This window comes from Cyrtonyx montezumae, unplaced genomic scaffold, assembly GCF_038088225.1.
Source record: "Cyrtonyx montezumae isolate F1298 unplaced genomic scaffold, pur_monq_1.0 scaffold_4, whole genome shotgun sequence".
Classification (NCBI taxonomy): Eukaryota; Metazoa; Chordata; class Aves; order Galliformes; family Odontophoridae; genus Cyrtonyx; species Cyrtonyx montezumae.
The window spans coordinates 11,892,155-11,915,953 of NW_027072045.1; the positions used below are offsets into that span (position 1 = coordinate 11,892,155).

The 23,799-nt window shown below is 50.3% G+C and overlaps 2 protein-coding genes across 5 annotated transcripts; one reads left to right on the top strand and one right to left on the bottom strand.

Annotated features, from left to right (window-relative positions):
- Positions 1-1,862: 1,862 nt before the first annotated feature.
- MFSD13A (major facilitator superfamily domain containing 13A) lies at positions 1,863-12,771 on the bottom strand. 4 transcript variants are annotated; one of them, XM_065747028.1, is made up of 9 exons: positions 12,748-12,771; positions 7,701-7,969; positions 7,185-7,264; positions 6,258-6,707; positions 5,229-5,346; positions 4,165-4,261; positions 3,250-3,421; positions 2,495-2,688; positions 1,863-2,308 (listed from the first exon to the last, which is right to left on the bottom strand). In XM_065747028.1, exons 2-9 carry the CDS (start codon positions 7,863-7,865, stop codon positions 2,055-2,057), a joined length of 1,530 nt encoding a protein of 509 aa, XP_065603100.1. In that variant the 5' UTR covers positions 7,866-7,969; positions 12,748-12,771; the 3' UTR covers positions 1,863-2,054. The 4 variants fall into 4 exon arrangements, with proteins under 4 accessions (XP_065603100.1, XP_065603102.1, XP_065603101.1 ...); XM_065747030.1 differs by lacking the exon at positions 6,258-6,707; XM_065747029.1 differs by lacking the exon at positions 12,748-12,771 and having other exon boundaries at positions 7,701-7,972.
- Positions 12,772-13,748: 977 nt separating this feature from the next.
- On the top strand, positions 13,749-22,920 carry CUNH10orf95 (chromosome unknown C10orf95 homolog). Its single transcript, XM_065746112.1, has 2 exons — positions 13,749-13,817; positions 21,534-22,920. Exon 2 carries the CDS (start codon positions 21,609-21,611, stop codon positions 22,281-22,283), a length of 675 nt encoding a protein of 224 aa, XP_065602184.1. The 5' UTR covers positions 13,749-13,817; positions 21,534-21,608; the 3' UTR covers positions 22,284-22,920.
- The last annotated feature ends 879 nt before the right edge of the window (positions 22,921-23,799 follow it).

Below are 23,799 nucleotides of genomic sequence, written 5' to 3' on the forward strand. Positions count from 1 at the left end.
GCCAGCCCAGGTGTGTGCTGAGAGCCCACAGGCAAGCTTCGCTCCCAGCACAGACCTGAGGGAATGGGTATGAGGTTCACTGCCCAGGTCTGCACCTCCACCCAGGGCCTTCCAGAGCAGCAGGGACAAGTGACTTACCTGCCTCCAAAGGCAGTACCTAGCCCAATCCCCAGCACCCAGTCATGCTGGAAAAGGGGTGTCTACTTCACCCTCCACTCCTCTGATCAATCCCATTTTCTCCCATGCACCCCTATAATAACATGTTTGTACCCCATACCACTGCATGAACCCAGAAATGTCAGACCCACCTGCTAGGAAGTCCCTGAGCAGGACCATGTCAGACCTGGTTCTCAGTCACAGGCAAAGGCCAGGCTGCAGTTGTGGCCATACTCTGCTGCCTTAAGAATTACATTGTCATTGAACAGCACATGAGGCTCCAATAGGTGTAAGTGGGTCAAGCAGCATCCCAGAATAACTCCATTGCAGCTCCTGCTTCCTTCCCACTCCAGCAAGGGACACTACACCTGGAGCCTTGTGTGGTTGGATGAGCCCACAAAGGGCCAGAGGGAGCGACTGCCAATTCAAATGAGACCACAGCAATACAGAAAAAAATGATATTTAATTTCTGAAATGAATAATCATTCTCAAACTTCATTAAAATCTACATAAATAACACGATTGAACCAGTAAGACCAACAGGAGCTTCACAACAGAAATGTCTTGGTCCAAGACAGGAGGCAGCCATGTCCTGAGGCAAGATAACAGATCTGTGGGCTGCATCCCCCGAGGGATCCTGGTACAAAGGTCTGGGAGGTGATGAAGTGAATAACAGCACACATGTGAGCAAACCTTCACCTCCTGCAGGAGGCACAGGGAAGAAAGAGCACTGCCGGCCTCCACCCACCCTACTTCACCACATTGCTCCTGCCTGCCAAGAGCCACCCTAAGACTGAGATGCTCCCTCATATTGAGGACTTCAGGTAACTACCTGCCCCATCTGCTCCCAGCCAGAGGAAGAGTCCAAACAACCCCTCTCCTTGGCTCCATCAGTCAGCAACCAGATAGATAATTCCTGGGGCTCTGCATGTTTCCATGAAGAGAAGCACACAAGAGGGTGTCTCCCCCCAGAGGTAAAATCTCAACCCCATGACCACCCCACATTATGTCAAACAAGCTCTTCAGTGGAATAGAAGGCACAAAAGCATGATGTGTTCCTCCCCAGGTTGTGCTCTCCCCCTGCAAGAAGGGAAGGCTGGGCTGCTTCACACAGGCAGCAGGGTCAGCCCGGGAGGGAGGCATCCCTGATCTGAACCCACCAGCCAACATGGGAAGCTGTGCTGTGACAGCACTGACTGTGAAGGGCTGGGGAGGGGAAGGACGAACACAGGCCATACGAGACATCCAGATTCTGAGTCCAGCACCTCCCTGTGCAAGGACACATAAGAGGGAATGTCCACGTACCCTGGCTGTGCAGGATATTGTCTGAGAAAGCCTAAGAGCAGATTTGGTCCAAGAACCATGGCACTGGATGTGAGAAAGATTGTACCAGCGACTGGGAAAGGCCTTCAGTGTTTTCCCATCCCATCTCCTCCTCTCCTGAAGTTAACCCTCCTTTGCCACCTGCTCCCTGAGGAACCTCCCACTCCATTCCCCAAAACCACAGGGCTCCAGAGGAAAGGCTTCCTGTTGCTCCCCCCTTCCTGCTCTGCAGAGGGGCTGTGGCTCCTCAGGGGTATGCCCAACGTAGAATATCACATCAGGGATGTGACCATCTCTAGCACATGCTGCAGCCCTGCCCTGGAATTCTGCTTTCTGGAACCAGCAGGGTTGGAGTGCTCTTTGCTGTAGCCAAGCGATCTATCCCAGTCCCAGTACCTGCCCAACAGTCCTCTGCTTTCCCTGTGGCCACCTCCTGGGTGGAGTAAACATTGGCATCACAGCACTTCACAGTTAAATTGTAAACATGGGGGCTTTCCCAGCCTGCAATCCCTTCACTTTGCCAGCAGCCCTGCACCAGCCTGGAACCTGAAACACCCCCAGGGGCGCAGACACTCCTAAATCATTTTGATTTCTGGAGCTCGGCCTTGCATCAGGCCCTGGCGCTGAGCCTTCACCAGCTGCAGGCGCTTCCCATGCAAGCTGAACTGAGACCAGCTGAGGAGCTGCAGCAGTGCACATGCGATGGGAACAAAGACGAGGAGGTAAAAGCAGCCCTGGCGGAGAGCTGGCTCCAGGACTGCATCGGACTCCAGCTTTGGCTGGGCACTCACCACGTTGCTCAAGGGGTTACGCTGGAAGATGTCATAGCCTGGGGTGAAAGAACAGTGCGTTGAGATGGGAGTGCTCCCCTCTCTGAGAGGCTGGGCTTGGAGATGCAGAGAGCAGACACAGCTTTGTAAGCGAGAGAGCTCTGCATCCACCCAAGACACCCTAGAGGGCACTGAGTTCTCAGGTCTGCCCTCTCCTGCCACAGTGCTTTCCCGAGCACACTTACCTGTGTACACACAGAGCAGCCAAGTGCCTATCAAGGGGGCGAAGGTCTGTCCTGGCTTGGTGACCAGAGCAACCATCCCAAAGAGCAGTGCTGAAGCTGCCTGCTTCCTGCAGTTCAGGACGAGATCCTCATCCACCAAGTCAGTCACCACCAGGTTAAGCAACTTACAGGTCCCTTCTGTGAACACCCGGTTGCTGCAGAACAACAGGCAAAGCACTGAACAGGGGCACCAAGAAGTTACAGGAGTAGGTGAGAGATCAGAGAAAATGGAGAGAGACATTAGAAAGGTTCCCTAACTCTTAAAATGACACTTTCAGAAACCCTGGCTACTGGACAGGAACACTTCTAGCAAGAAAAGCCTTGTGTGCCTAACAGTGATGCCCTGCACCTGCCGTGCACAGAGGCCTGGGGACTGGACACACTGGGCTAGGGCTGACAGGGAGCTGCAGCACATCCTGACAGGCTGCAGAAGAAAAGGGAAGCTCAGCTCAGCAGCTGGCATGGGCTGCTACAGGCAGCCACCAGCTCTGCCAAGTCTTTGTCCTCCCACACAGCAGAGCCTGAACATTGCTGCCTCCCTCACTGCTGCCTGCACAGCCAGCAGATTCTGCACTGTTCCTGAGCTGGAAGCTGTCAGAGCTGGAAGCCACGTGGCTTCTGTGTGACCCTGGCTACTCTTCCCTCTGGGAAATGGGGACAAGTCATTTCCTTTCCCAGCTGTCAGAGAGCAGGGGAAGCAAGTGCTGCATGCATACCTTGCTATGAAGATGCAGAGCAGATGCACCTGATCAGGTCCTGCCAGCAGCATGACAACACTGAGAGCCAGCTTCAGGAAGAAGAGTCCTCGGACCACAGCATAAACCCCCCAGCGGCGGCAGAGGGACAGGAAGTAGAGGTTGTTGAGATGGGGGGCAATGTAGGAAACACCTGAATAGAGACAGCAGCACAAATAGCTTAAGAGTTTCAGTATCCATTATCCCTCCAGGACCAATACCAAGAGAGTACAAGGTTTGCCATTGCCAACACAGGAGGACAGGTGATGCAGAATAACATCCCCCCCACATCCCCCAGGAGGCAGGGATGCTGGCAGCAGATGTATTCAGTGGCTCTGTGGCACAGCACACACTTTTCCTACAGAGGGAAGCCTTCTTCACCAGCCTCACAAGCAAGAAGAAAGAAGAGAATCCCCCAGTGTCACACAAAGGCTGGGACTCTGCCATGGAGCAGCAATGGAACTGGACACTGTGACCAGACCTGGCCCACACAGAAACCTCCCAGGGTGACTGTAGCCTTACAGCAGCAGCCTGGACACATTTTGCATACTACAGAGAGGGACTGAACTAGGAGCTGTGCTCCCTGCTGCATCCTGGAGCTGTATCTGCAGACACGTCATACCAAGAACAATACATATATGTGGAGTCACAGAGTTGAAGCCAGGGTCCAGCACATCACGCTCTCCACTACTAGAAGAGGCTTCATGTTAGTTTTATTTAGCCAAGGAAAGACTCAAAAGTCCCAAGGAAGCTTGTGAGGTGTGTGCACATGTGAATCTTACAGCCTAAGACCTGTTTGTGAGCACACCTCTGTCCAGGTGATTTTTGCAAAGAACAAATTCAGACTCGGGCCAGGCCCAAACTCAACTGTTCCCTCCAGCCCCTTCTGAGACTCACCAAGGAGGAAGGATCCAGTGGACACAGAGATCTGGTCTGACAGCAGGTGCTCCAGGAACAGGGGGAAGAAGTTGCTGTTAAAGTGGCAGTGAAAGACCTGTGAAAGCAGTGCACAAACAAGCCAATGAGCAGCAACAGTACTAAAAGCTAACAGCCCCCTAAACTCTTAAGATGAGTGTTATGCCAAGCAATCACACAGGATGGGCCCCAAGTACTTTAGCAAAGCAAAAGCTTGGTTATGGAGGTTAAAGCATAGTAGGCTTTCAGACCAACAGGGCTGCAGTACTAGCAGCCACACCCACCACATGCCTGGGGTCAGTACTGCATCCCAGCTGCTGAAGCAATCTGCACTGCAAGCTCACAGTGCACACATGCAGCACACAGCACTGTTGGTGCAGGGATCAGCAAGGAGGTGACAACAGTGGCTGCAGAGATCAGGAGGAGGCAGCAGTGGCACGGCAGGTAGGAGGAGCAGCAGCAGCCAGGAGAGCAACAATAAAGATACAAGGCTCAAACACCAAGATGCAGACCAGCATTAAGAGCCTGCCTGAGGGGAACTGAGGGACCCCTGGAGAGATGGAGCTCTGATTTCAGCATATCAAGCTCAGGAAAGCTGGTCAGGCTGACAGCATTTGGCAGTAATTGATGAAGAGAATGAAAATGAGGAATGGCAAAAGCTAGATGGGAGACAGATCCAGCTGAGTATAGTGAGAAAATTGACACGAGTGTCAGAAAAGCCAAGCCAGCAAAGTGTAGTCCTGAACTCTTCCCACCACAAGCCAGGCCTAGTGCTTCTGCACCCCACATGGGCTGGGCAGAGCTCAACCATTCCCCTGTAACTAAGCCTGCACTGCAGAGGAGGGAGCACCACATTCAGGAACTGTCCTTAGGTCACAAGAAGATACAGTGGCTACCAGCTAGCTGATGGATCACTGTGCAAGGGCAGGAGGCTGAGAGCAAGCAGACATCAGAAACTCTCCTGCCCTTTCTGGGAAGCTGAAGTCGCCCAACAGCCAGAACCAGCATTCACCCTCTGAATCCCAGCACATCACTGCTGCACCCACCTGGATTAGGTTCATGAAGACAAACCAGAGGAAGTTGCGATGCCGAGAGAGCTGCTGGAGATACTCTGCCAAGGTGATCCTCTTCTCCTGGGGAACAGAGAGTTTCTCAATGTATAGCCTAACAGGGAGAGGAAAAAGATGAAAGTTGTTTTCTGTTGTTGTTGTTTTGTTTTTAAATAGAACAGTCCACAGCAGTCAGTCCTTTACAAGCAAGGAAAAACCTCTGTGCAGATGCAGAGCTGTCTCTCCTCAGTTCCCATTCAAACCTTCCCTCTTCCTGGATCAAAACAGCAGATTCCACAGCAATGTGAGGACAACACTCCAGAGATCTCCTAAACAGCATTAGTTTCCTGAACCTACCATCTCTGTTGATAAAAGCATTCTCACATTAGCCACTACATCCCTACTCCAGAACCCTGCAGTGAGCTCACCTGGCAGATCTCATCAGGATCTGCTGTGTTAGTAGAACATAGTGCTGGCAGCTTATAACAAGAGACAAGTGAGGCAGCCCAAGGAAAAGCAAAGGAACTGAACGGGGAAACCAGCTGCACCATGACCCAAATACAGCCCAGCCACTGCCAGGCAGGCAAAGTGAGCAGGAAGGTAAGAGATATCTACTGGTCCTACTCTACAGGAAATGGCCATTACAGTGGTCTCATGCTCAAGCAGGAATACTTTAATAATAAACTGCTTCTGACACATTCCCACTCCCAGGCCACAGTGGATACTCTAGATACTAATTCATTTCATGTTCCAAACACCAGGTAGGCCACACAGCAAGTCAAGGCTCTGCCTTCAGTTTGGGCCAGTGGTGTCACAAGATAGTTTTGTCCTATTTTCAGAGGGCCTTAGAAGCCAGAGTGACCTCAGCCAGAGGTGATTCTGAAAACTGTATCAACAGACAGGAACCACAGACAGTTAGCAATGGTTTGCCTCGCCTTGGACCTTCCTAGTTTGCTGCAGTACATAACAGGACTCTAAAGATGCAAGCTAAGCCTTCATCCCTGCTGCAGAATTGATGACACGTACTCTTTTAAGGTTGATTCCTGGTCCCATTTTGCTTTCCCATCAGTCTCAAATCGCTGGCGGAGCAGCTGTGTGGACAGGGTAAAGCCAGCGATGGAGCAGAAGGCCAGCACGATGCAGAATATACGAAAGGAAAAGAAATCTTCCTTGTTCCATACTGCATATGACATGAAGACAGACAGCGAGCCTATGGCACTGAAGAAGGAGCAGTAGAAGTTGAGGCTAGTCCTGTCCGTTGCTGAAACAGCCAAGTCCGCGAGCAAGGCGTTGTGATGGAGGTCAACCATGGTGAGAAAGCTGTCGTACATGCAAAGGCAGAGAAGAAACTGCAAACCAGGATGAGCCCAGGCAACCCAGAAAGCGAGGAAAGAGATGGCAAAGAGAGGGCCATTGTGGCTTAATGCTCTGAGCCTCTTCAGAACTACTTCTGGGGAGGAAATCTCTGCTCCTGGCCTGTAACAGAAGACAAAAGCTTTAGACTCTCAGACAAAACCTGCACGATCACATGTCCTGCTCTCTAAGGAAGTTGTCTATAAGGCCCAGACATCAGCACAGCTTTTGCTCACGCAACAAGTACCCACACCAGATAACTTACGCCAATACGTAAATACACAAAAAATATGGCCAAAAGGATGAAGGAAATTTTTGTTTCTTTTTTTTTCTCCTCCGGAGTAAGGAGCTCCCTGACAATGCAGCACTATCTGCTTTCCCCAATCTGAAATATTTCAACCAACACTTAACCCATTTTCACTAGATGCAGGAAACCACACCACAGTTTTCATTAAAAGCTTGAAGTAAGAACACAAGAAATGCTAATGGCCAACAGCAGTCCATAATCCAAAAAGTTTGAGAACAACTTTGAGGCATTCCAGGTGGAAATAATTGTCCTTTCCGCCCATGCTTATATTTTTTGCTCAGAACTTCACTTACTGCTGTGTGCTAAGGAACACCCTGTCGCTCAGCCAGCCAAACAGAGGGTCATTGAGGCTGTTCCAGATCAGAAACACCGTCTAGGAAAGAAACAGAACAGTGAAACAAACCACAGAACAGCTCCTGTAGAGACAAACTTTTGTTACTGAATCAAGCAGTGCTAAGCTTTCACAGTGAACAGACCACAGGAACTCCTTGTGCACCTCCCTTGCACCATCACCACTGTTCAGTTCCCCTGTCTGAGCTAACAGCCATTAACACAGCAAACTCAGTGGCTTCCCACACCAGAAAAACACCCCAATGTTCCCAGAGGAAGGCCTGTCTTAAGAACAAAGTCCCTGGGTTTTCTATCCCAGCTGGGAAAAACTACAAAGCCCAAATTAGCACTCAGAGAACTCCCTTGTTCCCTTTCCAAAGAACACAACTATTAGAACAAATGCCCTGCACACAGCAAGGATCAGTCTCAGATTCAGAATTTGGTATTTACAAGAGCAGGAGTCTATGGAAAAGACTAACCTCTCCTATCCAAAAGGATAGTTTATCAATCTTGTAAACAGAGACAAAGGTGTCCACGTAGTAAAGGAGAAACACGTTGTGCAGAATGGAAACAAAGAGTGACAAGGACCCGTAGATCACTGCAGTGGGCAAATGAAAGAGACAAGCCAACAGCCGCAACCCCATGTTGATGGGATCAGCACTCAGCTCCGTGGATCACCTCCATTTCAGATGGGATGTCTTCTCACAACGCCTGTTACACCTTTGTTGGGACCAATCCATTGTTGCTCCTGTAAAAGAGAAAAAAACGGAATAACAAGATAGACTCCATTTATTAAATGAACCAATAGTTGAATCAAATTAATTGACAGATCTTTTCCAGCAGAGATCAGAATTAGTATTGCTTTGAGGTGGTTCCAAAGGTGGATTGGATGGGATTTATGAGGCTGGAAGCTGTCTGCTGCACTAAAGCTGTCCCATTAAGCCAAGGCTCAGGGGTGCAGCTGTCTCTTTGTGAGCACACCACCCCTGCCCTACCCTTTATACTTTAATGTTCTTTGTTATCCAGCAGTCAGCTGATTAGTTCTTTCCATCTCTTTAAAAGCAAAGGAGGAATCAAGCTACAAGACTGCAAACAAAGCAGCCTTCAGAAAACAGACCTAGCAACTGATGCTTTTAGGTACCAGTGTAAATCTCCAGCCAAATAAAAGTGACAACAGCTCTGATGTAATCTCACACATGCATGCTGCTATCCCCAGGCAGTCAACAGCTAGCTGCACCTGGGCTCACTCAGACAGGAGATATTTCTGGCAAGTAGCACTGCTGCTTTGTGGTACAAAGACACACAATCAGACAAGGCACCATCATGTAACAGGGAGTACCCACAGTCATGTGGCAGCTGCCCAGTGCATCTTGTGGCAGATGAATGTTGAAGCTGGCATCTGAAATAAAGATGCTTCACCTACACAGCAGTATATATGGAAGCAAAGCAAGTGGAAATAGTATTCTCATCCTGGAAGAAGTCACTGTGTTCAGTAAGGGCTGAGGCATGAGGGGAAGGGAGGGGAGAGGACTGCTCAGCCAGCACCAGCTCATGGCCAGGAAGCCCACCCACACAGGGGGACTTCATCCTTCCACGACAAAAGCCTATGCTCTTCAGACTGAGCCCCTTCTTACATTCCAGCTGCTACAGACCTAAGGCAAAACACAGGGCACCTCTTCTGGTGGATGCATTTATTATCTGGTGATAAATTAAGGGCTCGCAAATCAGTGTCAGTCAGCTTCCCAGCCCAGACCATCCCAAGGAGCTCCATTCATATGATAGGTGACAACAGGGTCGCTATTTCAATGCTGCCAAAAGCAAGATAAGATTTGATGAGCTGTGCAACTCCCATTGCAGCCCTCCAGAGTCATGCACCCAGCTCAGACACGTCAGAGAACCCCTTCCCAACACAGCATGTCTGGAACAGGAAATGATGCACCAAGCCATCCCCCTGGCCTTGCAACATCAGCCACAGCAAGCCCATGCAGAATCAGCAGATAAAGGGAAGAACAGCTGGGTATGAAAGCTGATGAAACTCCAGTTCCATTCAGCATTTCCCAGAAGCCATGAGTCTGACCACTTCTAGGCAAGATTAGAAAAACAAACTATATCTGTCTGCTCTGCTCAGAGCAAGGAATTCCTTGTAATTAGCCCAGCAGGAGCAGCCACAGCATTTGTTCCAATCAATTACATCACTAGATTGAAACTGCACGTCAACCCTGACAAAGTGCTAGACCTCAACTGGATCCAACTGCATAGCTCTCATGGGACTAAGCCACCACACCACATCCCACCACACCAAAACCCACAGCCGATAAAAGGATGATGCTGCTCCAAAGGGACTTCAGCTAGACAACAAACAGTTCTAGGTGTAATTAAAGACAGACTTACTGACTAGCCTTAAAGGGAAATTGCATTCCATATGGTCATGAGTTGTAGAGGAATCAAGAATTCATGATGGATAAAGATAAAGGTTAAGAAGAACAGAGCTAGGGCAGCTGCCCCACCCTTAAGCCCTGTGCCTCTCACCACAAGCCTTCTGCAGGGGCCTGGCTCAAAGGTACATCATGCCAGCAGAGCACTGGGTACCTGCAAGAACAGGACTAAGCACAAAGCAGATATCATTTTGGATTGTGTGAAACCTCAGCATGTCCAGATCTCAAGCACTGTATGTACATCTAACCTGGCTACAACATTAGTGCAGAGAGGAGACCAAAAGAGGGCAGCTGAAGTGATGCAGGGATTGCAGCAGCTGCTGGTGGAGGAAAGACCCAACAGCTGGGACCAACCAAGCAGGGAGGAAAGGCTCAGGACATGGGGTCCCAAGCAGAGTGGGTAGGGGGAAAGTGGAACAGATCTGTAGCAGGACACAAGTAAACAGCAGGAAATCAGTTTTGAGTACCTGGAAACGCTGGCAGATACAAAATGTCTGAGATGTGCTGCCAAGCGAGGTTGCAGAGGTGGGTGGCAAGTTGAAAGGATTAGACAAATTCGTGGAAAACAGCTGTACACAAACCATGGAAGGAAACTGCCAGGGAAATCCCCTCTAGCAACCTTCATCTGAGAACTGTGTGTGCCAGTGGGGCCCCGACACACCTTGTGCACACCCAAAAGGATACACACAAAGTAACAGCAGAGATCTGCATTGCAGTCACACCAGGACTAAAGGGAAAGGCATGCTCCGAGCTGAGCCTGAACTCCCTGCTGCCCAACCCCGAGTTCTCCCTCTTCTACTTAGACACTTAAGGAAGTAATTAGCTAGTGTGTTGTTAGTAGGAAAGGGACAGGGCTAAAGGATATGTGACAAGGTGAAAGCCTCAAGCGTCAGTAGAAACAGCGTGCACAGCCAGCTCTGATGGCACAACCATTACCCGCACACAAACGTGGACTTGACTTTGCTACTCAAATCCTGCCTGAAAGCAAAGCCAGGCTCATTACTTGCACTGCACACATCCCATCTGAACCACGCTTCTCTAAGCACATGTTACACAAACCACAGCTGCTCAAGTTTCCAGAGGCACCTTGTTTTCTCATCTGTACCCTACAACAGTTTAAAAAAAGTTTACATCTGACTTCCTCTCTTTCTTTTCCCTTGTCAATTTGTCAGTCCTCCCCAGATGTGCAATCCCTGCAGCCAGCTGACATCTGTAACTTTGTTGGGACATTTAAGGCTTTTTTAAACCTCCTCCATCTGAAAACACGCAGATGAAAAGAAACAAATTACAGTTAACCATAAAAAGCAGATTTTGTTTCTACATCCAAAGCACTGTGCTATTTAAGCTTGCCACACTGGTATTTTCATAACCTTTTTCCTTGGGGCAGAGCATTAGTCACAGAGTATGTCAGAACTTTTCAGAATTAGGCTTTAAGAAGTAAGGGGAAAAGGAGCTGCAAGAGGGAACAATAACGCACAGTCATAAAGGAACAAGCTCGTAAATTAGAAAGCAACTAGCCTTTATTTCAGAGCACTTCCACCTCCACATCTGACATCTGGCATTGCTCCTGCGAGTGACGTCTGCAGATCTTATCTTTTTTGAGGAGGATGTTTGAACACCATCTACCAGGAAAGCATTTGTTTGAGAGTGCTGACAAAGGGCAGCTGGAAACATGTTGCAGTTTGGGGCTGTTACATCTGTTCCAGCTTCCTAGTCCGTTCACAGCTGGGTTCACAAGCCATTGGCCCTACAGCAACAGAACAGCTCCAGTGCCTGAACTGCCCCAGCCACAGCTGAAGCCACTTGTACTGTGCTGGCAGCACAGCCATGTGCAGGGATTTTGGCCCAGCCTAGTCCTTAAAGCAGGACCAGGTGACTCCTGTATACCGAAGTAGCCATCTGCAGACCTGACTGTAGCAGCAGCACGACTCTCCAGTGCATTCTCCACTACATAACACAGGAATACCCCAAATATTACCTCAACAAGCCTGTGCTTGCTCTAACAGTCACTACATTGTCTCCACTACATGTTCTGGAGTTTGGGTGGTTTACTAGCTAAAGCACAGGGACAGATCAGCTCAATTTCTCCACATCCACAACACAATAAGCCCTCAGACTGGATAAGAACTCCAAAGGTTGCAAACTCTAGACATTCCTCATGGTCAGACATGGCAGGGCTGCTGGTGGTGGTGGTGGTCCAGCCCCTCTCCCAAAGAAGCCAGGTTGGAACCACAATGATGAAGGAGCTGCTACAGCATAGCACCGAGCACATCAATTCCTTCCAGGCCCCATGGATGACATCCAGAGCCAGAGGAAGAACAGTCATGGACTCCTTCACCTGACCAGGATGACCAGTCAGTGACAAGTTCTGCTGGTGAGCACTGACCCCAGCTGTGTCTGCCTACGAGGCTCAGTTTGTCAGCTGTGTTGAGGGTCTCAATGGGGCACAAAGCACCGTGCTACGTAGAACTAACCAACAGCAGGCACCTGGCAGCCTGGTATCATAAGAAAGCAACGAAGCCCCCACAAACCCATCACCACCTGGGTCTGAGGAGGAAACTCACCACTCTGATGAGCCCCGTGGGGGTGCTTCCCAGCACTATTTACCAACTCAACAAGTAGAGGCCATCCCCTTTTGTCCTGCCGTGTTACCCAGCAGCAGAGGGCGACCCCCACCTCCACACAGCCTCCTTACACGGAGATGCAGGGACATAGGTCTCCCTGTGCCCCTTCCGCAAGAGCAATCTCATTAAGGCACGTTGCATATTCTAATGAGATTACACAGCTCGTTAATGCAGGTATCCGGCTGGGGCCCGTACTCCGGGAACCCAGTGGCACGTAGCACCCCTTTTCCATCCCAGCCCTTGTTTCGCGGTGCTGCAGCCCCCTGACCCCCTCAAGAGGATGCACCCACTGCTGCAACCGCCCCGAAGCAGCAGCCGCTCCCTCGCACCCCACCCACAGCTGCCGGAGGGGCCGCGCCGCAAAGCGCGGGCAAAGAAACGACACGCGAGGACCCCCACCCCAAACGGGCACGCACCCGGGCCAACGCCGAGGGCCGCACGGCACCACCCCCCCGAGTGCCTCCTACCTGCGCCCGGTACCGGCGTTCCCCCACAGACCTGCACACATAACGCATGCGCACCCAGCAGCCGCCAGACCCCTCCCCGGCGCCATCTTGCGCCCTGGCGAGTGAAGCCTCCCCTGCCATCTTGTCCAAGGGCGGCTCACGGGGGGGCGGGGGAAGCGACCTCCTCGCAGCCTTATTTGCATTAGCCACGCCCCACTCTCCCTCCGGAAGTGGGGCCCTTCTAGCCAAGGCTGCTCTATGGTCTGTCTGCCCGGCGTGCCTGGCCTGCAGCTGCCACGGAACGGAGAGCGGCCCCGTGCGCGCCCGGCCCCTCCCATCGCCTCCGTCAATGGTTGCGTAGCAGCATCTTCCAGCGCTCGTTTTGCGTTACGTTATTCAATATACAATTAAAAACCGCCTGCAGTTTTTTTCTGATTCCAGATCAGATTTTAGCGCTGTCTCCACAGCCTGAGGTGTGAACAGTGACTGCAGCCCTCGTTCTCATCTGTCACCTCCTGCCTGCAGAACTGAGACGAGACCCCTACTCTGCATTCAGAAGCACTGTTACACCCCGTTACTTTTTAACGTTTTTAACGGCGGCTTCCTAACCACGTTGCTTTTATAAACTCGCGGAGGCCGGACAGTTGATTGCAGTCCTTGTAATTAAGGAGGGCTGTGGAGATGTTCAGCCCGGCAGCGGGCACAGCTGCAGCCCATGGAGGCAGCACAGGTGCTCGTGATGGGCCCGCAGGACCGGCAGAGCTACAAATGCGAGCTGAGCGCTGCTTGTACGTTTTCACCTCGTGAGGCTCTTCTCTTAAGGCTACGTGTCTCCCGTTAGCTTTAGCAGCCTGCTGGTTTCCTCTTGCCCCAAGGTGCTCAGAGTGGGAGGAGAGCAGGTGCTGCAGCCCTGGCTACGGCCGCGTGCTTCAGCAAGGTGTGGTGCCTGAGTCCTCTGCTTGGTGTGTTACAGAGGTGCCCTGGCAAGGGGAGGCCGTGAGTGGGGAGCTGCCTTCCCCACACCAGGTTATCCTGCTCCTTCTGGCTTCTGATTCAAGCAAAGGCATCATCTTGACTGTTTTTCTCAGGAAGTGAGTACGCTGCGCATCTGATTTCTGTGCTCATCTGTATACTGAAGACTTAGCTGTGTTGTAATGGTGAAGCAACGCTGCTGCTATGAGCGTGCAAGTCAGGGGTTCTGAGCTCAGTTTGGGTTGCATTTCCCTTTTATCTCTGACAGAGGCAAGCCCTTATGCAGTAATACAGCTGGCTTGGGGTGTTGATTCATGGTACCACTGCTCCAGCCTGTAACTTTCAGAGCACTTCCTGGTCTGAGAGATGCTAGTTTAAGTTATAGCTGTGATAGGATATAAGTCCTTCAGTTAAGGAAAATGACATAGATTTCTCTGAATGATTGTATTCTTGGAAGCTGTGTTGCTTTTTCTCTTCCATGTAAAGTGGAAAACAAAACAGAATATAAATCTATAGCATTACTTGTAATCTATGTTCTGGGTTGTCTAAAGGCTAGAGGAGGTAATTGGATATATATATTTACTGTAGAGACCTAGGTCAGCAGAAGCTGTAGTTGTTTGCTTTTGGGGTGCAGTAAGAGTAGTATTTCCACAGCTAACTTTAGCTCAGAAGCTTGAACTTAAGCTGGAAGCATAGTGTGGGAGTCTGAATACATGTTTCTGTAAGAGAAACTTGTTTTATGCAATAGAAAAATGATATGTAGTACAACTCCAAATTCAGGAGATAATCTGTTTCCTTCCTGGGCACTGATGCTGTGGAGGGTCCACCACAATGAGTTACTGATATCTTTCTTTTCAATGATGCATCCCTTATGTAGGATGCAGGGAGTGGAATGGCAAGTGTAGCCAAGTTGTGCATCACAAAAGTGCAAGAGGTTTGCTGTGGTGTTGGTTGCTGGTGTGCAATAGCAGAGGAAACCTACTGTGAGCACGGAGGCACTCTGGAGAACCAGGCTCAGGCCTTTGCAGCAAGCCAGTAGGCTCTCCCAGGGAGACTTCATGGGTAAAGGTTTGTAATCAAACAGCTGAGAGAGCAGGGTGATGCAGAATTACCCCCCCAAAATTGCATAAAGCACATTGCTCTGCTATACAAGCTATCTATGCACAATAAGGAGGTTCCTCCTGTCAGTAATTGGAGCTAAGCAGGGGAGCCAAGGCTGAAGCTGAAGGATTTATTTTGGCATGTGTAAAGTCAACAGCTACAATCAGATAATTACAAGGGAGTCTGAAGCAACTCTTGGAGGGCAGAACCTTGCAAGGCCAAGCAGACCATATAAGGCTGAGATTGCCTAGGTAACAATATCAGGAAGAGTTGGCTTGGTTATGGATGTAGCAAAACTGAGACCAATAGGGAAAGAGTAATTAGGGGTGGATTGATTGTTTGGGAGGAGATCTGCTAGAGGAATGGAGGCATGAGCAGGGCAAAAAGGTGAGTATTGAAATGGAAGAAATAAGATCTTAAATTAAAGAGCTAAGGAAGGTAGAATCAGCTGAATGCAGGAGTGAAGGCACCTGTTACTGGTGGCAAAGCCTGGGGACTCAAACCTGCTTTGGTGCTGGTTCAGCTCCTTGGACAGCCTGCTGGATTCAATTAGGCCTCGGTGGGCAAGATTTGGTGTGGGAGGGCAGAGCAAAGGAGTGGTGGTGGGAGGGAAGAGAGATGCACCTGTAATTCAGTATCTGTAGAGTGTGGTTTGTTAAAGAATCTAATGGAGTTCTTAGTAGTACACAGAATTATATAAATAGCAGAGTTACTAGTAGTGTGTTAATGAGGTTATTGATTCTTCAGCTGACTTACTGGTGTGAGCAATCCATAGAAGTTAGTCTCTTAGATCAGTTTATTGGGACTGCAGTCTAGAGGGGGAGAGCAAGATCTAGAAGGAACAGCAAGGGGCTCATCCAGGATCTCTCAGCTTGGAATCCTGAGCTGCCTGAAGAGCTGTGTGGATGAAGTAGATTGGGAAGCAAATGAACTGTATGAAATGAACTTCATGTGAGGAGGAGGACGGTGTGATGTGCGCCAGCTACTCTTCAGCATGGAAGAGATCCTTGGGATCATGAATGCAATGAAGTGCAGATTAAAGAAAGCAGTGTTTGATTAAAGAAAGCAGCTTCTAGAAACAGGATGGCCTCTGGGAGAGGGTTTGGGTCAGGAGTTGGTGCCTTTCAGGAGGGCAGGCTGGGATCCTGAGATGTGGGAGGAACTCAGCTAAGGAGGATGGCTTTGATGCCAAGGGTGCCTACAGGGAAGGTGAACCTGGTGGTGGGAATTTTAGTTACCCAAAATCCAACCCATGGGGAAAGAAGTTGTACTGAGGAAGGAGAAGCAGAGGTGGGGGGGGGGGGTGGGCAGCACTGGAAAAGCTGCCCCAGAAACCATGGGAATGGATGTTGGCAATGATGGCAATGGTGTTTAGGACTGCTCTGTCTGCAAGTGGTGCTGACTCCAGGAGCCCTGCTGATGTCACCTGCCTCTTCTGTTGCTGGTGGTGAAGCTGTTCTGGTGCTGTTGTGTTACCCAGCAGCTGCAGCAAGAGGAGAAGCAGGGGTGACTGCTCCAGGCCTCTCTTAGCCAGCAGTCAGCTGCCTTTTGACTGCTATTTGGACAGAGGTATGCAAGGGAGTGGCTCTTGTATCATCGAAGTCAAGTAAAGGCTTGCACTGCAATGACCAGGACTTTTCCTGGTGCTTTGATCTCATCTGGAGCCCAGGCTTCGCACAGACTCCAAATGCCAGATCTGTACTAGATTTGAGTGTTTCTGGGAATGCTTTTGAATAGCTGAAACAGATCTGCTTCCTCTTCAGAAGGTCTTTGCAAGGGGTGACTAACATCTTCACTGCTATTACTATGGCTGCCAGTGCCAGCTGGAGCACGCCTCGTGGTGCACTGTCAGAGCTCAGAGGAATCTCCTGCCTTTCTGCCTATCCTGCAGACAAAGTGATGGTGTGTGCGACTTTTGGCTTGGGGAATGAGGCAAGCAGGGGCTGCAGCAATATCCACCTCCTGCAGCACTCCATGAACCCAGGTCCTTCTAAAAGATCCTGAACTAGTCCTCAGAACAAATGTCCAAAACTGAGTTGGTGGGTTTCTCCTGATTCTACTAATATTGTCATGTCCAATCTTTTAAACTTTTTCCATTCTGCAGGTTTACTGCTTTCTGGGGGAAATGTTAGGCTTTCATTCCAAGTATAGCTGTGTGTCTCTGCAAAGCCCTTTTATGTCTGATGGCTGTTCTCAGGCTGCTTTCTGTATTGATTCTCTTCCTTCCCACATTGCTGCCAGATACTACAAGGGAGTGTGACAAACAGCCCCACCCCTCTTCTGAGAAGTGAAGGCTGTGTTCTGCCCCACCAAGTTTCCATCCAGAAATATCTTACAATAATTGGTGTGGGGATGCACTGTGTAACAGCTGCCTGGAGGCTGACCACTGTTACGTGCTCTGTGGCTTTATAGGAAATCTGTTGTGTGCAGAAATACACACCCAGGGTGCAAGCCTGAAGCAGCAAGTTCCTTCTGAGCTACCTGCTTGGTCTCAGCTGCTGTGCTGCATCAGCTGGAGTGCATGCCTCCCCTGCTGCACAGAATCCCTTTCAAGATTCTACAAGAGTTCATCTCTTCCAGAAAGTACATCCTCATGTTGCCCCAGGGATGATGTGGAAGCCACTTGGGAAAGCATTTACTGCCCCTTGGAGGGCTTTACTGGAACCGTGGGGGTTTACTGTTGTCTTGGAGAGTGTGGCAAAAACCTGTGGTGCTGTTTTTTCCTCTTGGGCAAAGGGGCAGAACCTGAAAGTGCTTGCAGGATGAAGCAAGTGTGGGAATTTGTGCTCCCAGTTAAAGATTAAGACCCGGAAGAGCCAGCTTGCCTGCTCTGTACCAAGCTGTTGTGCTTTACTGGAATTGCTGTGTTGCTGCCAGGCACGTCTGCCTGAGAGCATTCCCTCTGGGAGGATAGCCAAGTGTCCCGTCCTGCTGGTGGAAGAGACAAGTGTTTTGTTGTGTTGCATGGATTCAGTGCTTCTTCCTCTCCCTCTGCCTCCTGCCAAAGAAGCACCCAAGAGGCTTATCCCGGAGTGGGATTTTTTTCAGAGACCTTGACCAGAGAGTGCTCTTATGCTAGCAGGCGAGGAAAGGAAATGACAAGGGAAAAATAAGAAGCCTTGTTGCTGTAATCCTCTCCCATGAGCTATTTCTAGCTAATGGGATAAGCACATGGGACTGTCATCAGAGCTTTGGAGTGCAAACCTGAGCCCACATGCTGAGTGCACTGCTCCTCTGCATAGGAACAAGCAGTTGTGATCACCGTTGAGTGGGTGGAAAACACTGTGGGCTGTGATGCTCAAGTAAACTCACCACCTGGGCAAAGCAGGCCTACTGTAGGGACAAAGCAGAGCTGCTTGTCCAAAGGGTGCTAAGGAAATGGGGATTGCTCTGCTCCTGCTGCCTGGAGCTGAGCTCAGTCTGGAAGCAAAGTGCCTGCTGCACCTGTATGCACTGATGTGCCCCAGGTTCGGGTCTTGGTGCATGCTAACATGGCTTTGTTGGCTGGGAGTGTGTAGGCAGACTTCACTTGTCTATTTGAAATGAATGAGTAGGCTTGGTGGTGTCTCTTCCAGAGGCACTGAAACTTCCTTTACTTTTTTTCACTTTTTTTTCCCAAGCAAGGCCCTTGAGGCTTTGCCAGATGGCAACAATTTTGTGGAGTCTGCTCAAAAATATAGAGATTAACTGGAAATAACTGATGACTTCATCCCCTTGGTTAGAGGAAAATGTTACTGTGCTCATTCCTGTACCTTTGGGAGATGCTACAGAGAAGTGGTGACAGATCTGTGGATTTTCTGTGGGGTGGGGGGAAGATCAAGGTGGGAAGAAAGCCAGAAAGAGGTTTGGAAGCTGGGGTGCTGGAACAGCAGAGGGCAGAAAGCAGCTAAGGGGAATCTCACCATCTGTCTTGGTGAAAACACTCAGCAGACATGCTATAGACATTTCTGTGGTGGTACAGTTGGTTAGTGCTGCAGTCAGGCTCACTTCTCTCTTAGAGGCTATGCAGTCTGGCATGGGTTTGACTATTTGTGCTCCTTGGGTTTCTACAGCTCACAGTTGTGTTTTCTTGTGTCCCAGAACCGCTGAACCAAACAGCTCTCTGAATTTGAAGCTAGCTTTGGGTGACAGCAAAACTGCTGCGGGGAGGGTCCAGCAAAGCCGAACTCTTCTGCTGTGCTAGTAAGTAACTGCTGCTGCTACAAGTGCAGGAACCCCCCAGGCCTGTAGGGCTGTTCAGTGTTATTAGTGGCGGATTCATCACCTGTGGCAAGTAACTGTAACAGAGTGGTGAAACAGTTTACTCTGCACTTGAGCTACCAAGCGTTCTGTGGCTCTGTACTGCCAATGTTACGGGATTCCTCCATGGCAGCTCTGCCTGGGTCAGTCAGTACTGAAGCAAGCTCTGCTTGGCTGACCAAGTACTTTGGAAGCTGTGGTGTTGAGTTGGGCTCTTTGAGCTGCACCGAGAGTTGCTGAAGTCAGCTCTGGTGAGGCCAGGGAGAGTCTGAAGTAGAGTGTTCTCTCCAAACCCAGAGAGTGGTTATGTTCACCTGGCTGTGACCTTCTTGGGAGCCTTCTCATTCAGCTCCAGCAAAGTGGGGCTGAAGCTTCTTCTAGCAAGGTCTAAAGAACTAGAAGGGCTTGAAGGGGAAGCTGTTTTGTTTCTTGATGGTACCTTTCTTACCAGGTTAGTTCCTTGTTGCTCCCTGCTGGTGACTGCAGGTCCTGGTGTCCTGGTTTGTCTCCTGAGCACAGCAGTACAAGCCTTTCCACACCTCTCCTGTGCCAGCAGGGAGCTGGTGGGCACTGCTGGGTGATCCTGGCTCAGGAGCAGAGCCCAGTTTGCCCTTTTGTGCTCAGGACCTCAAATTCCAAGGCAACAGACAGATTTTTCTGATGAGCTTAACACAAGCGAAGGAAGGAAATAGGTAGCAGCCTGAAGACACAAGTAAATCTGGTTCCCCTCTGCCTTTTCCCTACCATTGCTCCTGAAGAGCAGGAGAGAGAGAGAGGTGCATGCATGCTGTTGGGTGCTTCCTTCTCAACATTCCTACAGCAACGGAAGTAGGAACAGGTGAAAAAGAAGAAGAGATGGATAGGGGCTGGGCCCCCCTCAAGGAATGCTACTTAAATTCATATTTCAGTTTTCAGCACCTGGCTTTTGGTGCCTTCTGGCTACCTAGATCATCTAGCCTTGTTGCCCTTAAGTCTTACTTGCTCACCTTTCCCTGTGAGTGTGGGAAGAGGTCAGGCTGACATTAGCTCTGAACGCACTGGATTTGTTGCATTCTGACTCTGCTCTATAGGGTCCAGTAGGACTTTTCTCCAGCTGTGTTCATTCTGAGCCAGGGAAACTGGAGCAGCATGAGGGGCAATGTGAGCAATACATAGTGGTATGATGATGAGACAAGCCACATTTTCAGCCCCTGAGGTTCTAAGGCTGCAGACAGGTTGGAGCAGGAACAGGGCAGTGCTTGGCTGCTGTGGAACAGAGCTATTGACAGCACCGTGGTTTGCCCAGGCAGCTTTGCATCTTCCCCTGGGGCTGAAGCACTATCTGGGTTATGTCAACTGTCAGCACCCTGCAAGGGGTGATCTGCTCTCAGGATGTGTCCTCACGTCTGTGTTTGGGCATGTGGTTGCTGCCCTGAAGCTCTCCCAGCTGCTATCAGTCCTCATCTTGTTCTCCTTGATATCTCTTCAGTTTGCTTCCCCTTGTCAGTTGTCCTGCCTTTTTGAGCCACTAGTGTGTTCCCACCACCATCTTGCAGTGCTCAGGCTGCCTTGGTGCAGGAGGCTCAGGAGCATGGTGAACCTCAGTTGAAGCTGTTACAGCTCTTGTCATATTACCTGAAGCTGCTTGAGCCTTTATTTTTAAAGGGCTTTGACAAAGTAGTGTGGACCTCTTTTCCTGTATTCCTGTTTGGAGAGGTGGCAGTTGTGGTGGGTTCTGGCTCCTGGACTGCAGCTGTGTGTAAGAACAGAGCCAGATCCAGGACTGCTTTGCTGTGCTGGGGCTGAGCTTTGGTTCTGCCCTGTGGCAAAAGCAGGTTTCAGCTAGCGCAGACTGTGGGCTTCGGGGGACAGGAGCGGCTTGTGCTGGCTTGAAAAGCAAAAGGTGCCACTGTGTAGCAGCCAGCATTTCTGTAGCAGTTTCCTGGTGGCTGCCAAGCCTCCTATGGGACTGGAGGGAAGCACTGAACCTAACCTCTTGCCTAAGGTGAGAGTTGCTGGACTGTGGTGACTATGTAGTTAAAGGTGAAGGGTCTGAAAAGTGGGGAATAAAGCCTTGTTGCTGTGTGCATGGTCTCTTCACCTCTCTAGCAGCAAGCTGTTTAAAACAAATGCAAACCCAGTGTGCTGTATGTATGCATTCCTTTCCTGCTCTTGGGGAGAGAATGAGTCATGGGGAGGACGTTGCTTAATGCCCTGGAGTGTGCTTGGGTCCTCTGAGGGCAGAGCAGGGACAAGTTGAGCTGTGGGGCAGAGTTCTTCAGGGTAAATGCACCCTTGAACATGAATGGTAGCCAGTGAGAAAAAGTGAAAAACCTCTACATGAGGACTTGCCAGAGGAGTTGTGGATGTGGACACAGCCCGACCTGTTTGTATGGTCTCCTTCAGGAATGAGGAGATCCTTTTGTTAATCTGTTGGTTTGTGTATGGTGCCAGGTGCACCTCCTTACTCAGCCTGGTTTGGGAGCATATAACAGTGTAAAATTTCTCTTCTACAGCTGTGAGGACAGGAGTGGAAACTCAGCGTTTGCTCTGGCCACATGTCCCTTGTATAAAGCCCCAGCTCCTGTACAATGTACCAGCCTGGCTTTGTACCACGGGAGTATTGCCCCACCATGATCCCATCTCCTGCCTACACCTACCTCCCACTGCGTGCTGGGAGGGCAGAAGACCCAAGCAGCTCCATGATGTTCCCTCCCATCTACATGCACAACTTCTACAGCCGTCCCATGACCTTTGTGGTAGACAGGAGCAGCTATCCTGACTATGTGGGAAGTCAGGTGGAGTACCACCACCTGTACAGTGCCTCCAACCCCTACTTTCATCCGTACTACAGCTGGCACTTTCCCCCTGTGGTCCCCATCCCACTGTACAATCCTTACGTGAACTACAATCCCTATGCTGCCTACCAGAGGTCAGACCAGTATCGAGACACGTGGCCAGAGGGCTTCACCATGAGAGGGGAGCTTCAGTGGGGGAAGCTCGGGAAGGTGTTTGGACCAAGGAAAGACCTCCCAGAATTTGTTAAGGATGATCTCCGGAGGGTTTATGGCACCTACCCACGGACCAACGTCTCCATCACCTACCGGAAAGGAGAGTTCTTGGTCAAGGCAGACCCCAAGGTAGGAGAGCAGGAGTACACAGTGGAGAAAAATGTCATCCAGAGAGCTCTGACCCCCAGTGCCAGTGAGGCAGATGACAGCAGTGAAGACCGGGACAGGAAGAAGAAAAAGAAACTGAGGCGTTGATGTAGATGGTCACACAATAAATGGATGCTCCACAGCCCCAGGGAGATAAATAGCAGCTGGGAAGCAGCTCAAGCATTGGGTGCCACCCCTTCCCTGTGCTTTTAACTCCTCCATGTCTTCCACAAGCTTATGGCTTCACCTGTTTGATGCACGATGCCTGTCCTGTGAAGAAACCACCTGGCACTTGTCTGTCTGTCAGATCAGCTCTTCAGTCCTGGTTTTGGAATGGATGCTTGCTTACCACTGGTTTGGTTGGGTGGCCACAGGCTGGGGGAGGATTCCCAGAGAGCAGCCCTTGGTGGGATGGGCCTCTTCCTACACTGTCCAGGGGAAGGTCCTGGAAGCTGGGTCCCTTCCTGGCACACACCTGAGGAGATCAAAGCTGGATTTCCTTCAAGTTGAAGGCAGTGCAAATCCCAGAGGGGAGAGGAGTTCTCTGGCACTGTAAAGAACAATTGTCTGCATATCATCACTGCTGTTTTATGGCCGTACCATTGTGCTTACTCACGGTGTGATGCCTGCACACATGATGTGATGCTGCGTGCTGGCAGAAGATCTTGGTGTCCTGATCCTCTTACACTCGGTAACCTGGTGCTTGTTTCTGCTGGCAGGAGTTGCTGCCTGAGGCTCTCTGCTGGGTGTGCTGCCTCACAGCAGATAGCAGAGCCCTGTGTCCTGTTCTGTATTCACAGCTTCTCTCCTGGGTCTGAGAATGACTTGCTTGCAAACTTGTGCCTTTTAAACGATTATAAATAAACAATTAAAAAAATGCAAATAGTTTTCCTCTGCTTTTTAACTGTGAACAACTCTCAAACTGTTCTGGCACCTTTCTGCAGACTGCAGTCTGCACCTGTGATATCTTGACCTGTGTGGCCTGCTCCCTCCAGCTGTGTCTCCTTACATTGCTGATTGGTAACTGAGCCCCATTTCCAACAGTAGGGTGCCCCGGGAAGGTAGCCACATCAGCCCCATCCCCTCTTCCCCCCTACAATTTCCTTCCACAGGCTCTATGGGAGATGAGTTTCCTGAGGCAGGAAAAAAAGGAGTGCTCCCTATCAGCATGCTGATGGAGACCCTTGGTGGCTTTGAATTGCAATGGATAAAAAGCTCTGAAATGAGTGAGCTCTGCTGCTAGATGGAGCAGTAGGAGCTCTGAACCAGAAAAGCTGCTGCAAGAAACTTCAAATTGAGCAGCTGCTGCTCCCTAGCTGTGCTGTGAGCAGTGGGGCTTGCTGAACAGGCAGGGGTTGGCTCTTCACCATTTGCTGGGCAGCAGCTTAAGCAGTCCTCCCAAAGCTTGCACTTCAGATTCTTATGTGGTGATGCAGAGGTCAGATGTGGTGCTATTGGTTTTCTCCAGCATCGCAGAGCTGGTGCAGGTGGGGCTGGGCTGTGGTAGGTGGGCTCCTGCAGCAGGTGCAGAGCAGCTCCCTCCTCCTAGGGGAGGGAATGGGGAGCACAGGGCTTGCCTTCTGGAGGTCAGATGCTGCATGAATTGCTAAGACCTGCAATAGTT

What these genes read in the sequence shown, in the direction of transcription:
- MFSD13A (XM_065747028.1), bottom strand. Translation starts at nt 7,865, where the DNA reads ATGGGGTTGCGGCTGTTGGCTTGTCTCTTTCATTTGCCCACTGCAGTG. An exon ending in TCTTCATGAACCTAATCCAG is followed by an intron (nt 4,262 to 5,228) that starts GTGGGTGCAGCA and finishes CTGCTTTCACAG; the next exon opens with GTCTTTCACTGCCACTTTAA. An exon ending in CACTGGATCCTTCCTCCTTG is followed by an intron (nt 3,422 to 4,164) that starts GTGAGTCTCAGA and finishes GTCTCTATTCAG; the next exon opens with GTGTTTCCTACATTGCCCCC.
- CUNH10orf95 (XM_065746112.1), top strand. Translation starts at nt 21,609, where the DNA reads ATGTACCAGCCTGGCTTTGTACCACGGGAGTATTGCCCCACCATGATC.